This window comes from Enhydra lutris, unplaced genomic scaffold (assembly GCF_002288905.1).
Source record: "Enhydra lutris kenyoni isolate GAN:26980312 unplaced genomic scaffold, ASM228890v2 scaffoldscaffold25, whole genome shotgun sequence".
In the NCBI taxonomy this organism is placed as follows: Eukaryota; Metazoa; Chordata; class Mammalia; order Carnivora; family Mustelidae; genus Enhydra; species Enhydra lutris.
In genome coordinates, this window is record NW_019154109.1 from 23,608,541 (window position 1) to 23,623,777 (window position 15,237).

A 15,237-nucleotide genomic window follows, 5' to 3' on the forward strand; every position below is an offset into this window, starting at 1 on the left:
ATCATGATGTGAACTGAAATCAAGAGTCAGATGCTTAACTGACTGAGCTACCCAGGCGCCCCTAACTTCTTCTTCTTTTTTTTTTTTTTTAAGATTGATTATATATTTATTTATTTATTTATCTGTCTCAGAGAGAGGGAGCACAGGCAGCCAGATTGTCAGACAGAGGGAGAAGCAGGCTCCCTGCCAAGCAATGACCCCGATTTGGGACTCCATCCCAGGACACTGGGATCGTGACCTAAGCCGAAGGCAGCCACTTAACCGACTGAGCCACCCAGCTGTCCCCTGATTAACTTAAGCATTAAGGGTTGTAGATGCCTATCACTGGGCTTAGAAACACCTCTTTGTGCACTGGGCAGAGGTGGGTTGCAGGGCTGTGGTATAGCAGTGGGTGTGCAATGAACATAGACTCTGCTTTTCCATACCACTGAGGACTGTTTGCACTAGAGTGAGAGCAGCAGAGCTGTGACTTAGACCTGTAAGTGTGAACACTGTTCAGTAGGAGAAATTTATGTCTCATTGCTGTGGGGATGACCTTTGAATTTAGGGCTCATCATCTCTGTAGCTCTACAGTTTTAAGGCCCACAACCGATTTCAAGAGTAATGAAGTCGGGGGAGCCATAAACTAATTAAGGCCGTGAGAGTGGAGCTGAAGGGTAGCAGTGTTTACTGATGAAGGACATGTTTCTGGACATGTTTTTCAAATCGTATATTGCTTTCACAGTGGGCATTTTCAACCATGCCTGGTAGCAGATTCAAGGGGAGAATGGAAGAGGAAGTCTGTCTAAATAAGACACATGACCAGGTGGACACAGATCTGAACGAGAAGAAAGAGCTTTAGTTCACACATCCCTTCTTGTTTGAGAATGGCACAGATAACACTTAGCTGGACAAACTGGGAATTCGCTTTTTGAATTTGCAATTTTCTTAAAAGTCATGGAGCCTAATTAGTTCTCTTGGTAGATTTGTTTTTCCTTTGAATATTTGAACATAATTATAATTGTTTATTTTTGGAGAAATCAAGAAAATACAGTTAAAAAGCAAAGGAGGAAAAGGCAATTAAAGCTTTTTGTATTTTAGGTGACCAGAGTGAGAAAGTGAAAAATCAAATTAAGCAGATGATGGACATTTCTCGGGTATGAGCTTTTCTGTGGAGTACTGTAAGTGCCTGTGAATCCTCACTGTGCCTCCCTTCTAAGGATAGTTCTCTCTGTTGGAATTTTTAGACACAAACTGCAATTTCAGTAGTTGAAGAGGATCTAAAACTTCTACAAGTTAAGCTTAGAGCCTCGATGTCTACTAAATGTAACCTGGAAGGTAGGCTGCTTCTGAGAAGAACGTGCTGAGTTTCTAACTCCTTCCAGCCCCCCTGCCCCACCAGTTTGTGAGCCCTGTGCACACACCCAGCTTAACCATTTTCTCTCTCCAGACCAAATAAAGAAATTAGAAGATGACCGCCATTCACTGCAGTCAGCCAAAGCCGTCCTGGAGGATGAATGCCAAACCCTGAGGCAGAAAGTAGAGATTCTGAATGAGCTGTACCAGCAGAAGGAGACGGCGCTGCAGAAGTAAGATAACCATGCCCGGTCGTTCGCGGCCTCGCCGTGCAAGTGAATGTGTGCGTCACCGGACTGCAGGTTGTTTGACAGGGAGTGCTTTACTGGTAAAGCGGTCCTGCTGTGGCATGTGCTTTGTAAAGACCCAGTCCCTCTCGCGCCCTGCCATGTACTTTACTTTCTTTGTGGCATTTTAAGTAAGTGTGATTTGTCCTGTGTCTGTTCTATTGCTCTCTTTTTTTTTTTAAATGATTTTATTTATTTGAGAGAGAGGGAGAAAGAGCAAGCATGGGGGTGTAGGGTCAGAGGGAGAAGCAGACTCCCCACCAAATAGGGAGCTTGATGTGCGGGACTCTGTCCCGGGATTCCGGGATTGTGACCTGAGCTGAAGGCAGTCGCTTAACCAGCTGAGCCGCCCAGGCACCCCTATTCTACTACTTCTTAATACAGCCTTTGAGAATCCTGAGTGATTTGTAGGACACGATGTTTAGTAGAATAAACACTCCAAAAATTTAGTTATTTGAAGGTATCCTAAGTTTTGGAGTTTAGTCAAATGCTCAGGTTAAACGTTACATACTGTAATTGTGGTGAGGGTGTTTGGAGTTTTAAATGTAGACGTACCTGTTCCGTGTGTATATTTAGCTATTAATATCTTGAAATCTCCATCTCAAATCTGGAGTTACGTGTGTTTCTTGAAAGATAGACTTTTGGAGTTCATTTTAAGTTTTTTTCCTCCACAAAATTACCAGAATTCTCTAAAAATAGATACATGGCGGCCTCTGAGAAGGCTTATTCTGCTGAGCAAAGTTTCTCTTTTTTATTTTTTTAAATTATTCATTTATTTATTTTTTTTTAAGATTTTATTTATTTATTTGACAGAGAGAGATCACAAGCAGGCAGAGAAGCAGGCAGAGAGAGAGAGAGAGAGAGGGAAGCAGGCTCCCTGCCGAGCAGAGAGCCCAATGCGGGACTCGATCCCAGGACCCCGAGATCATGACCTGAGCCGAAGGCAGCGGCTTAACCCACTGAGCCACCCAGGCGCCCAAAGTTTCTCTTTTTTAAATGCTCAGGCTGCTATTGCCTGGTGCCATGAAACATCGAAAGCAGACCACTGATGTCTTCTCGGATTCTTTGCTCACCGTGCAGTCAGTTTAGATTTTCTAGATTTTGTTCAGGCCAGCTCTAAATACCTGGCCTTTTTTCAGAGAAATATTCCTAATATCATTACCTTTTTTTTTTTTTAAAGAGTATTTCTTTGCCACCAGAAATACTCTTAATTTCCTAAATGACGGTTGTTTTTCTTCATGATAATCATTGTGGCACTGGTTTCTTTGGTCTGTCCAGCATATCTGGTTTGTACCGTGCTCTCTATCCCCAGAGCCTGGGTTAGTTCAGGTCCACATCCTCTTTCCTGCCAGTCCCTGACGGGACCTCTCATCACCTGCCCTTTCTCATATCCCCCTTCCAGGCTCTTATTCATTCTCAGTCTCGAGTGAACTCGCTTAAAATGCAGGTCCCTGCATGGCCTCCAGTGCTTAAAATCTGTCAGGAGTGCTCCATTCTCTTCTGGATCAGTTCCTGACTCTCGCGCAGGCACACAGGACACTTCCTCAGTTGTCTGGAGCTGCTTCTCCAGGTGCATTTCCTGCAGCAACTTCTGATGCTTTCCGACCTGCAGCCATACTGAGCACAGTTCCTTATGCCACTCTGAGCCTCATTGTCACTACGTATGCTGCTTTCTCTGCAGAAAAATACCCTTTTACAGTTTCTCCACCTGGCAATCTCTGCCCATTGAAACATTTATGTTTCTTAAAATCTTTTCTGGAGTCTGTTGTGGCATAAATAGGTATGTAGCTATAGAGACTGGGTGAGTGCACATTTTTTCTATGTAACTCCTCAACACACACACACACACACACACACACACACGCACACACACACACACAGAGGTTTAAATCTATGTGTGACTGGGACACCAAGCTGGCTCACTTGGTAGAGCATGTGACTCTTGATCTCAGGGTTGTGAGTTCAGGCCACATGTTGGGTGTACAGATTACTTAAAAATAAAAAAAATAAATAAAAGTAAAATAAAATAAATCTACCTGTTATTGTTTGCTTTCTGTTTGATGGTCTGTTCTGTGTTCCTGTTTCTTCCTTCTTTCTGTCTTTTGGATTGTTGGAGTATTTTTCATAATTCTGCTTTTGTGCTCTTTAAGGCTTGGTAGTTAGAGGTTGCTCTTTCTCTCCTCCTATACTTACCCTAAAGACCATAACATGGGTCCTGAACTTGTTACAGTGTGATAGACATGAATAAGTGTGCCTCTTTCTGGGCTTTAGCTCCCATCTGAAGTAGATGCTATTCGAATGACATCGTCATTTCCTCTACACCTAAACTCCAGAGACGTTTCAGTGTCGTACTGCATTGCGGTCCGGCCGGCGTTCATTCTGCTGACACACACTTGCATAGTTCCTGTAGCTCTTCCTCCTCGCCCACGTCTGTAGTTTTTCACTGCGGGTCTCTTTCAGTCTCCTCGAAGGCCACCCTTTAGTGACAGATATGATCAGTTTATCTTGTGATAACATCTTTCTAAGGATTGTTCTGCTGGCTCTGAGATGCTCGCAGTTACTTAATTTCATTACTTTGAAAGTAACCAGTTACTTTCTGGTTTTGTAGTTCCTTTGAGGAGTCCAGTATCCATTGTCTTTTCCCTCCTCAGTGTCTCACCACTGCCCTTGGAGCCTTCAGTCATCCTTTCTGGTTCTTCAGTAGTGTTAGTGGGAGGTGTTCAGGTGTGAGGGTGTGTGTGTGCATTTTTTTGTTTCTCCGCCCTCTTCCCATCTTGTTTGTATTTATGCTGCTTGGGGTCATTGGCACCTCTTGGTTTTGGGGACCTTGCTTTGTATATTGATTCTGCTTTAATCTCTCTTCTTGTAAGATTCTATTTAAATTTTTTTTATATTTCCCCTGTGTCTCCTACATTCTTACCTGATTTGCTGCATTCTGAATGACGTTTTTTCTGACCTGTCTCATGTGCTAAAGGTCTCACTTCACTTTGTCAAGTCAGCTGCTAAAATCATTCATTGAGGGCTTTTTAATAAAAATCTATTTGTTTGAGAGCATGCACACACATGTACTCATGCACAGGGGCAGAGGGGGTGAGGGAGGGTAGAAAATCTAAAGCAGAGTCCTCTCTGAGTGAGGCACCTGATGTGGGACTCGACACTATGAGCCTGAGATCATGACCTGAGCCGAAATCAAGAGTCAGGCACTTAACCAACTGAGCCACCCAGGAGCCCCTATTGATAATTTTTTTTTTTTTTTTAAGGTCTTATTTATTTGACAGACAGAGATCACAACAGGCAGAGAAGCAGGCAGAGAGAGAGGAGAAAGCAGGCTCCCTGCGGAGCAGAGAACCCGACGCAGGACTCGATCCCAGGACCCTGGGATCATGACCTGAGCCAAAGGCAGAGGCTTTAACCCACCGAGCCACCCAGGCACCCCCTATTAATAATTCTTAATTTCAGTTACTATGGTTCAATTTTACAGATTCTGCTGAAATTTATAATTTTGACTTTTACTTCTTTGATTATATAAGCATAATTATTTTAAAGTCTATAAAGATTCAGCTATGGGTCCATCCCTCTTGGTTTTTAGATTTGATCTCAGTGTTTTGTGGAGTGCCTGGTCAGTTTTGACTGAGTGGCAGAAATTGTCTATAGTAACCGTAGAGAAAACTAGAGGTCTAGGATGATTTTATTTTCCTACGGAAAAGATTTGAGTTTATTTGTAGCATGAGATTGTTACTTTAATCCAGTCGGCAATTTATGTCATTTAAAATTGGCCTTGTCCCTTCAGAGGACACTGTGTTGCCTTGTTTGCACAACTCTTTCTAGTCCAAACCCAAAGCCTCGGATTTTGATTGGAGGTCCCCTTCATTGGCGACCTTGAACTCCATTTTTCTTTGAACCCGGATCTGGTGAAAGTTCTTCTCAATCTCCTTATGTCTCCATGGTCTTCAGTGCATAGAATGAACCTGGGAGAAAGGTGGCTTCAGATGCCAGGCTTTCTTGTAATTCTGAGATTTCTTTTTCCCCTGGAGCTTGGCCTCATATATTAACTTGTCAACTAATATATTAAGTCTCTGATGTCTTCAGGCAGAGTCTTTTTATTTTTGTCCGATGTTCTAATTGTTCTCAGTATTCTCAGACCAGCTTATTCATTACCGGGAAAAAAAATTCTGATTGATCTTTTCTTCAAGACCCCCCATTTCTCACCTTTCTTCCTAAGCCAGAGTCAGGGATTTTTCTGTTCTTATGTGTATCTTTCACATATTCAACTATGAGCTCTGTTAGTGCAGGGATAGTACTTTGCCAGTACTTTTATCTTAGCATCTCAGGAGGTAGCCATTATAGTGTAGCCATTCATAAAATACTTTGCTGAGAATTGAATGGGCAGTTATAAAAGAATACATAAACTTTTTTTTCCTTGTTAAACCTTTTAACCATATAGCTCTTCTCATTTTGCTTCTGATTCATAGAAATTTAAATTTCAAGTTAAGGGTCTTCTGAATTAGACTTGTAGCCAAAGATGTACAAGGGTAACAAAATAGCATTTTTCAACCCATAAACGTTCCCATTGCAATCGATTTATTTTAGATGGGCATCTGGAGGTTGAAGGTTAATTGGGTCAAAACCAGTTTCCAGTAGGTAAGACCCTGATTATGGAATAGCTGGGATTCTTTTTCTGTTTTATTTTGAAGATTTTTATTTATTTGACAGAAAGATAACAAGTAGGCAGAGAGGCAGGCAGAGAGAGAGGGGGAAGCAGGCTCCCTGCTGAGCAGAGAGCCCAATGTGGGGCTCGATCCCAGGACCCTGAGATCATGACCAGAGCCCAAGGCCAGAGGCTCAACCCACTGAGCCACCCAGGTGCCCCTTTTTCTGTTTTATTCACTAGACATTTATAATTCTGAGATTTTTCTTTCTTGAATCATCATGCCACTGAAATAGGTAGTAGGAGTCCCATATCTGAAGTACAGGAATGTTCTGTGGTTGGTTAACTACACGGTTTAGAAGCTAGAAGACTCTTTTAGAAGGCTCTTTCTTTCTCTGGCTATTTTATTGCAGTACCCATCTTGGATTGAGAGGCAGTCCTTCCATGGTAGAACAAGGGAAGTAATTACAGGTTTTCCTCTGGTAGAAATAAGAGAAGTAGTTACCCCTTGCTTAGGCCTGAGAAGCTTAATGGTGTGAAGTCGATCAGCCATGGCCTTACACAGTCAAGTAAAATGTCCTTTCACTGTGTTAAGCACAAGGAACTAGTTGGTGGACATAGAGTGACATTTGCTAAACTAGTTTCTAGTGTGTCAAGAATTACAAGAAGTTAAAAAACGCAGGTGCTTTGCTGACAGGCCAGAGATGGATTTTTATCTTGGAGTGGCAAGTTTGAATTCTTCCGTGACTCTGTATGTCTGTGCATTTTAGAGGGGAGGGGAGGGGAGGTGATGTTTGAGTAGAGGCATTCGGGCAGACTGCTGGGAAGACAGAAACCCGTCTGACAGCCAATTTTGTCTTAGGAAACTGAGTCAGGAAGAGTATGAGCGGCAGGAGAGAGAGCAGCGGCTGTCAGCTGCTGACGAGAAGGCGCTTCTGGCTGCGGAAGAAGTGAAAACTTACAAGTGAGTTCAGCTTCGAGCGTGGGGTCCGTGCCGGGGGCGGCTGTTGGCATCTTTTAAAACCGTGTTACATTGTGTAGAACAAAACCGCAGAGAACATACATAAGTAGTCACAGGATGTGAATAGTTCATTCCCATGAGAAAAAATGCATTTTAAGTTAACGAAGGGAACAGTGTCACGTTAACAGCCATTGCCGTATATACCCACCCAGTGCGGGCAAGACCGTCAGGGAGCTTGGTTCGTGCTGGGCGGTTCTGTGTGTTGGAGGAATTCTTTCAGGAAGCCCGCTTGCTGTAGTGTTGTATCCGGAATCATTACAGCCGTTGTGCCACAGAGCTGTAGTCACAGCTCTGGGCAAGTTTCTGTGGCCGTCATTAAAAGAAGAAAAAGCTTTGTGGAGGAAGATTGTCCTAGCAGGATTGCTCGAGAGTGTTGAAGAACAGTCCAGAAAATTACAGTGTATCAACTCAGGCTCTCCTGCCATTAAATAATAAGGAAATTAGGTCGTCTTAGTTTTGATTGTGTTACTCTCTGATTGTGACCATGTGAGTATTTCTGCGAGGGAGCGCGGGTGTCGCAGGAAGGGGCAAGTGGTGAGACGGTTTCAAATTTTCTTTAGTTGCACTTTAATTGATAAAAGCAACTGTGATTCTTAGGCGCAGAATTGAAGAGATGGAGGAGGAACTGCTGAAGACAGAGCGCTCATTCAAAACCCAGGTAATTCTCCTCCCCTGCGGCTGCGGGTTCTTCGGTGTCTGAGACAGACGCTGGCAGTGGCTGCGACGCCGAGTCCCCACATGCAGTCGTCCATGTGTTGTCTTTCAGATTGCTACTCATGAGAAGAAAGCTCATGATAACTGGGTAAGACTTTTTTTCCTTTCCTTTATTTCGTGTGTGGCGTGCCAGCACTGATTAGGATCTGTTTGTCTCCCGTAGCTCAAAGCTCGTGCTGCAGAAAGAGCTATCACTGAGGAGAAAAGGGAAGCCGCCAACTTGAGACACAAGTACGTGATGTGGAATTCCGGTTTCTCGGCGCGTTCTCGGGTTTCCAGAGGCAGTGCTGCTTGGTATCTCGTAAGGAATGGAGGTTGTCTTTTCTCTGTATTCAAGGTTACTGGAATTATCCCAGAAGATGGCAGCGCTGCAAGAAGAGCCTGTGATTGTGAAGCCGAGGCCAGGCAGGCCCAACACCCAGAACCCTCCATGGAGAGGTGGGCTGCACTTTTGGGGGCAGCGCCCAAGGCTGTGTGCGGAGTGTGTGTGCATTACATTCTGGTTCTGTGTATCTTCATTCTGATGAACTTACTAAAGGGAAGAAAGGTTGCCGCAGGGTGCTAACAGTTCACTGTCGTCTTCAGGTCCTCTAAGCCAGAATGGCTCTTTCGGTCCATCTCCTGTGAGTGGGGGGGGAGTGCTCCCCTCCACCGATGGCTGACCCGCCGGCGAGGCCTCTGTCCGCTACGCTTAATCGAAGAGAGATGCCGAGAGGTGAATTTGGTGAGCATTCACATTTTACCTTGTAGTAAACTGTTTCTAGAGGATTACTCCCCCTTTTATTTAAGATTTTTTTTAAATTTAAATTTAGTTAATTAACATATAATGTATTATTGATTTCAGAGGTAGAGTTAAGTGATTCATCAGTCTTATATAACACCCAGTGCTCGTTCCATCATGTGTCCTCCTTAATGCCCATCACCCACTTACCCATTCCCCAACCCCGCTTCCCCCCAGCAACCCTCAGTTTGTTTCCTGTCAAGAGTCTCTTATGGTTTGTCTTGAGAATTCCAATGCAAACAATGTTTTTAGAATTTGGGTCTGTCCAGTATAGGGAAGAAAATGTCTTAGTTTGTTTTGGTGTGTAGTCTGCTGCAAGATCTGCTTTAGAACAGAAAGCATTGTTACTAATATTACTGTAACATATATTAAGTATTATAAAATAAATACATAAAATGCATTTGTAAGTAAGAATATATAATTGTTACGTTTGCTTTTTACTTTTTTACTGTGAAGTAAAAATTATGGCGTTCCTCTCAGATATTATTAAAGTAGCTTCAAGACTATATAATTACTGGAGCAGACGCTCATTTCTCATTAACACACAGTGCTGTGAGTCTGTTTCCAATCAGACATGTCTGTAATACTTGTTGAGGTATGGAAGTCAGATCATACAGACTGAAAACATCAGCCTGTACAACTGCATCAGGCCTGTCACTCGAAGCACCAGCTGGTGCCATTAACATGCAGGTTTTGTTGCTGATCTTTGAATCCAACAGTTCTTATTTTAATTTTTTTTTTTAAAGATTTTATTTATTTATTTGACATTTAGAAAGAGAGAGCACAGGCAGGGGGAGCAGCAGAGGGAGAGGGAGAAGCAGACTCTAGCTGAGCAGGGAACTTGATGTGGGACTCGATTCCAGGATCATGACCTGCGCTGAAGGCAGAGGCTTAACCAACGGAGCCACCCAGGCACCCTTCTTGTTTTAATTCTTAAGCTTTGTGCCTAACTTGGGATTTCCCCTTATGTATTAGGAGAGCCATTTTTAATGTTGCTTACTAGGTAGAGTTGAACCCTGACCTGTCCACAATTGGTTTGTTTCTTCTGAAAAATCCATGCAAGGGTTCTGTTCTTTCTATCTTAAGGGTCAATGGATGGACCTCTACCTCGTCCTCGATGGTCATCTGAGGCATCTGGGAAACCCTCTGCCTCTGGTAAGGGATCTGAGTGTGTTTGGGTCTAAAACCATGGAGGAAGTGGGCAGAGGATCTCTTAGTTCTTCCTCAAAGAGTATATACGTCAGGATAAGTCCAAATCTGTTCTCTGGCCTTCGGCAGATCCAGGATCTGGTGTAGCTCCCATGATGAACAGCAGCTCGAGAGGCTCTTCCCCTACTAAGATGATGGATGAAGGCAAGGTAAGTTCCACAGTTGCTCTGAATTGTAATTAGGTATTTCAGGAAACCTTAAACTTCATTACAACACCCTCTCTTTGCGTCATCCATCTCTTGTTTGTGTGTCTGTTATAGCTGTACTATCTCATTTTTTTAAAAAGCAAACTGTTCCCCAAGACCCTGAAGGCCCTTCAGTTCCCAGCAGTACGTCTGTGGCTGAGCAGTCAGTAGTAGTAAGTACTTGGAGGTTGAGGACTGAGCTGAGCTGTTACTTGGTATATTTCTGGAAAGGATATGACGAGCATGACACTAATCTGCTTTGCTTTGAATTGCACGGCAGTATTGATCCTACTCTTGTTCTTGACTTGGAAGTGTTGCTGGATTGCTGAAATCTGACTGGTCGGGGTTTTTCCCCCATTTGGGTCAGGCTGTTAACCAGTAGGGAATATCTGTTGTAACTAAAGGCAGCAGAAAGTCATCACTGCAACTGTGTGCTGTGTGTGCTTTGGCGTCCAGTGTTCTGAGGCAGAGTAAATTAATTATATATAGCCTAATTCCCTGTTTATGTGTTTGCAAGTGTGCTGAATATCTCCAGTTGTATACTGGGCAGACCCTGCTTTGAATGACCTGAACTTACAGATTGGTAAAGGAAGAATGCTTGCCGGAAGTGAAATAATGACCCGTGAAAACCTGTCATTGCTGTTGTGTCCGTTGTCAGCAGTAGCCTTCAGGACCATGCACAGAAGTGTATTCTCTGTGAGAGCTGCGCTGGTGCTCCCAGCATGGCTCACAGTGCTTCTGTGTGCTGAAATCAGAGTGTGTGATCTGACGATTTAGAATTTCCAACCCAGTTTCCCGTGGGAAAGGTCAGTGTCTCTTACTATAAAGCACAGCGTTACTGGTGCACGAAGGTAAATAATGGTGCTGTGCTTGCCTCCTTGTATATAGAACATCGTTTCTGTTGGAAAATGCCTCCACGTTTCAGTGCAGGACTCCAGGGACACGGATCTCTTGAGGTCGTTTTATCCAACTGAGGCCCTTTGGGAGTGGACTTGAGAGCAGAGCCCCTTTTGTTAGTGAGGGAAGCGCAGGCACAAGGAGGACAGGCTTGGAGGCAGACCTGATCCTGAATTGCAACAGCTTCTTACATGCCGTGTGACCGTCAGCAAATCTTCTGATACTCTGCGCCCTCATTTAAAACAGGAAATCTTTCTGCTCAGAGGTCGAGAGATCGGAGGATGAGAGAGAATATGTGAAAGGAGATTGAAGGCACTCTGAATAGTGGCTCTAGTGACATGTGTAGAGAGTGGATCTTTGTTCTGTCCATGCTCAGTATGGAAATGATGCGCTGTTGTGGCAATGGGAAGGACATGGGGGTGAAGGTGTCGCCCTGGGAGTCGATCATGGTGTTTGTGGGAGTCACCTCTGTTAGTGTCCTTCAGCCATCCTCTTGCTTTCTCTTCCCCTTGCATATTCTAGCAGTAGTGCAACTCCAGCGAACGTTTTGGCTTTGGTGCCGTCCCGTGAACCTGCCTAAGCTGCTGGCAGGAACAGACAGGAGGGGCCAAGTTTTTTTTTTTTTTTAGATTTTTATTTATTTATTTGAGAGAGAGACAGTGAGAGAGAGCATGAGAGGTGAGAAGGTCAGAGGGAGAAGCAGACTCCCCGCAGAGCCGGGAGCCCGATGCGGAACTTGATCCCAGGACTCCAGGACCATGATGCGAGCCAAAGGCAGTTGCTCAACCAACTGAGCCACTCAGGCGCCCCTGGGCGGGGGTGTCAAGTTTTGTTGCACTGGTTCTGTTTTTTGGACAGATGCTGGACATCTGCTTCATTGGGTTTCAGCTTTTTTTTTTTTTTTTTTAAGATTTTATTTGACAGATCACAAGTAGGCAGAGAGGCAGGCAGAGGGGGAGGAGGAAGCAGGCCCCCTGCTGAGCAGAGAGCCCGATGTGGGGGGCTCAATTCCAGGACCCTGAGATCATGACCTGAGCCGAAGGCAGAGGCTTAACCCACTGAGCCACCCAGGCACCCCGGGGGTTCAGCTTTTACTGGTATTGGTGCTTGTGTCATACCAGAGTCTTTTACAACTGTAATTGCTTCTGCTCTGCAGGTGACTGTGGCTGCAAAAGGGCCCTCTCCTTTCCCAGGGGTGCCCCTTATGAGCTCCCCCATGGGAGGCCCTCTGCCACCACCCATTCGATATGGACCACCTCCTCAACTCTGTGGGCCTTTCGGACCTCGGCCAGTTCCTCCACCATTCGGTATGATGATTGAATAGTAGTAATTGACTTATAGAGTATAATTCATCTTTTCTCTCTCTTCTTGTTGAAATTTTAATAGTGGCTTTTACAGGCCTAGGTAATGAAAGTGTAAGATAAGCCAGTGCATCTTAACTTTCCCTCCAATTTTTAGGACACAGGGTGCTGCATAATCCCCCTGTACAGAGATGGGCAGTAGATCTCATGTAGACCAGAGATATTAATAGAAAGCTGGAAATATTATGTCTGCTGATGGCTAGAACTAATTCTCCCAACTCAAGAGCTTACAAAGTCCTCTAGAACGTCGATATATAGATTATGAAACGTAAAGCTTGTAATCACTGTGATGAAAGCATGAACAATGGATCATCGAGTATAGAAGAGGGACAGTTCAACTTAAACTTCCTGCCTTGGTAGTAAATGAGAGGAAGTGTTAGCTCTAGAGAAGGTTGAGTTTAATGCCTAATAAATGTTGCTGAATTTGATTAGGGGGAGCTAGAAGGCCTTTCCCCAGTAGGCGACCACCTGGATTTGGACGGCACGTTTAAGTCCATGGGGAGCTACTGCATGAATTGACACAGCGGCAGACACTGGAGTTTCCCTTTATCAAATATCTTTGTTACAGTGAAGTCCTTGTTTCGTAATCTGTCGTCTTGCTACGACAAGCTAGGGTGCTTTGAAGTGTTAAACCAAGCCCTTGTGAGAGAAAAATGGCAGAACTCTGTAATAGAGAAAACACAAGCCAGCTAGAGCCATGTTTAAATGCTGCCTGTGTGGCTTCCTGGCCGGCCAGCCACGGGCATACAACTTACCTGTCTGCCTCGTCTCTGAAGTCAGGGATGCCACCACCTGACTTCTGAAGTTGTGAGAAATTATAGACTATCATGCCCACAGTCTTCTGTGTTTACATGTGTTCATATGTATTTACAGGACTTTTTATTTTTCCAGGTCCTCCTTTACGTCCACCACTGGGCTTAAGAGAATACGCACCAGGCATTCCTCCTGGAAGACGGGACATGCCTCTTGATCCTCGAGGATTTTTACCGGGACACACACCTTTTAGACCTTTAGGCTCTCTTGGTCCAAGAGAGTACTTTATTCCTGGTCCTCGACTACCGCCCCCTACTCATGGGCCCCAGGATTATCCACCTCCACCTGCTGCAAGAGACTTACCACCTTCTGGCTCTAGAGATGAGCCCCCACCTGCCTCTCAGAGCAGTAGCCAGGACTGTTCACAGGCTTTAAAACAGAGCCCGTAACTCTGACGTCTGACATTTAGTCTGAGAAAGTGAACTGTGAACCATTTGTTAGAGTAAAGGATTTCATTGGCTTCAGAATCCAAAAGTTTATTTTAAAAGGTTTGTTTTTAGAATTAAGCTGCCCTGGCAGTATGCATTTTTGAGCCAAACAATTGAAAAATATAATTTCCCCCCTAAATAAAAACCACCTCATAAGCTAGAATCTCCTTACAACTTTGAAATGTGCAATAAGGAATACCTGTGTTTTAGTTAATATAGCGTATGTAACTGCTAAATGATTTAGAATGTCATAGAAATATGAACATTTCCTGTGGAAATGCTAGAAGAACATGTATTTCCATTTATTACCCTATTTTTAGTGTATACCAGTTGAACACAGAGCAATGGTGTTTATTAGCTTGGTTTTTTAAAATACTGGTCGCAAAGACTGTTACGCTAAAAACGTTTACTAAAAGATCACTTTGTCTCCCTTCTTTGTAGTAATAGTTCATAAAAATTTGGTTATTACAAGCGTCTGTTGCCTCATTGGACTGTTTTCTCATGAAACTGCGTACCGTTCGGAACCGCGTAAACTGGGGCTTGCAGAGCTGCCCACGGTGACTGGCAGCACGCTCCCTGTTGCTCAGTGCTCGGGAGATGCAATCTGAAGTCCCCTGGAAACACCACAACCGTATGTCTTCCTTGTCCTTTAGAGAAGTCAGCAGGCCCCTCAGTGCAGCAGTCACCCGCTTTCAGGTGACTCACTGCCTACCTGACGATGGTCTCTGAGTATGAGCTCACCGTCGTAGCAAGAGCTGTTTGACCCGAGGTTCTGTTGCAACCATCTTCACGTTAAGGGTACATTACAGAAAACTAGAAATGATACGTTGTGACCATAAAAAGGAAATTTCCTTTTCAAAAAGTACAGCCTATTTCTCCCATACCTTGCCTCTGGTTTTCAAGGAAAACGGCAAAAAAGTTCAGAAGAGTGCAATACTATGAGAAAGAATGATTTAGGACTCTAAGGTTTGTAGGCTGCCCACGGTTCTTTTTGTTGATTACTGCTACTCCAAAATTAGTATTTGAATATTGGCACTTAGATTTAAAAACCAGTAAATATGGGAATCTGGGATTACATCATATTTAAAGTATTACTATACCTATTACTACATCTTGCTTTTTAAACAATCTTTAGGATTTAGATTAAGTTATGAAAGGCTGGTAGTATTCACTACTTAGACTACACTTTCCCCTTCTCTGAAGTTCTCTGTCATGATACTATTGAAACCTAGACCATGACCCGTCACCGTTCTAATACTTAAAGGACTAACGAATGCCCTATAAAATAAAAAGAAGCAAAAGCTTCACTGTGAAACTTTTTTTTTTTTTAACACTAAACTACCAGACGATAACACTTTGAAAAGATAGGGACCACTGAAAGAAGACGACAACTCTTTAAAATTCATGAGTAGTTCTTCAGGAAGATAATTCACAGGTGTCTTCCCATTTAATTAAGAATAGAGGAGACGAGAGAGGAACACCTCCACAGTTAATAGCAGAGGTTATTTTTACCATGTAAATAAAGTAAGACTGAAACCACAAATCCAACTCCTGAGTA

General features: G+C 43.7%; 1 protein-coding gene across 1 annotated transcript in view; it reads left to right on the plus strand.

Moving 5' to 3' along the window:
* The window catches only part of LOC111150993 (MIA family member 3, ER export factor), a 56,677-nt gene extending 42,524 nt beyond the window's left edge, over positions 1–14,153 (plus strand). The window contains 15 exon segments of the mRNA XM_022508674.1: positions 1,081–1,136; positions 1,227–1,317; positions 1,430–1,568; positions 7,133–7,234; positions 7,889–7,949; positions 8,058–8,093; positions 8,169–8,236; positions 8,343–8,443; positions 8,591–8,634; positions 8,636–8,729; positions 9,873–9,941; positions 10,065–10,144; positions 10,282–10,353; positions 12,234–12,384; positions 13,330–14,153. Coding sequence (XP_022364382.1) covers positions 1,081–1,136; positions 1,227–1,317; positions 1,430–1,568; positions 7,133–7,234; positions 7,889–7,949; positions 8,058–8,093; positions 8,169–8,236; positions 8,343–8,443; positions 8,591–8,634; positions 8,636–8,729; positions 9,873–9,941; positions 10,065–10,144; positions 10,282–10,353; positions 12,234–12,384; positions 13,330–13,640 — 1,475 coding nt within the window. The 3' untranslated portion in view covers positions 13,641–14,153.
* The last annotated feature ends 1,084 nt before the right edge of the window (positions 14,154–15,237 follow it).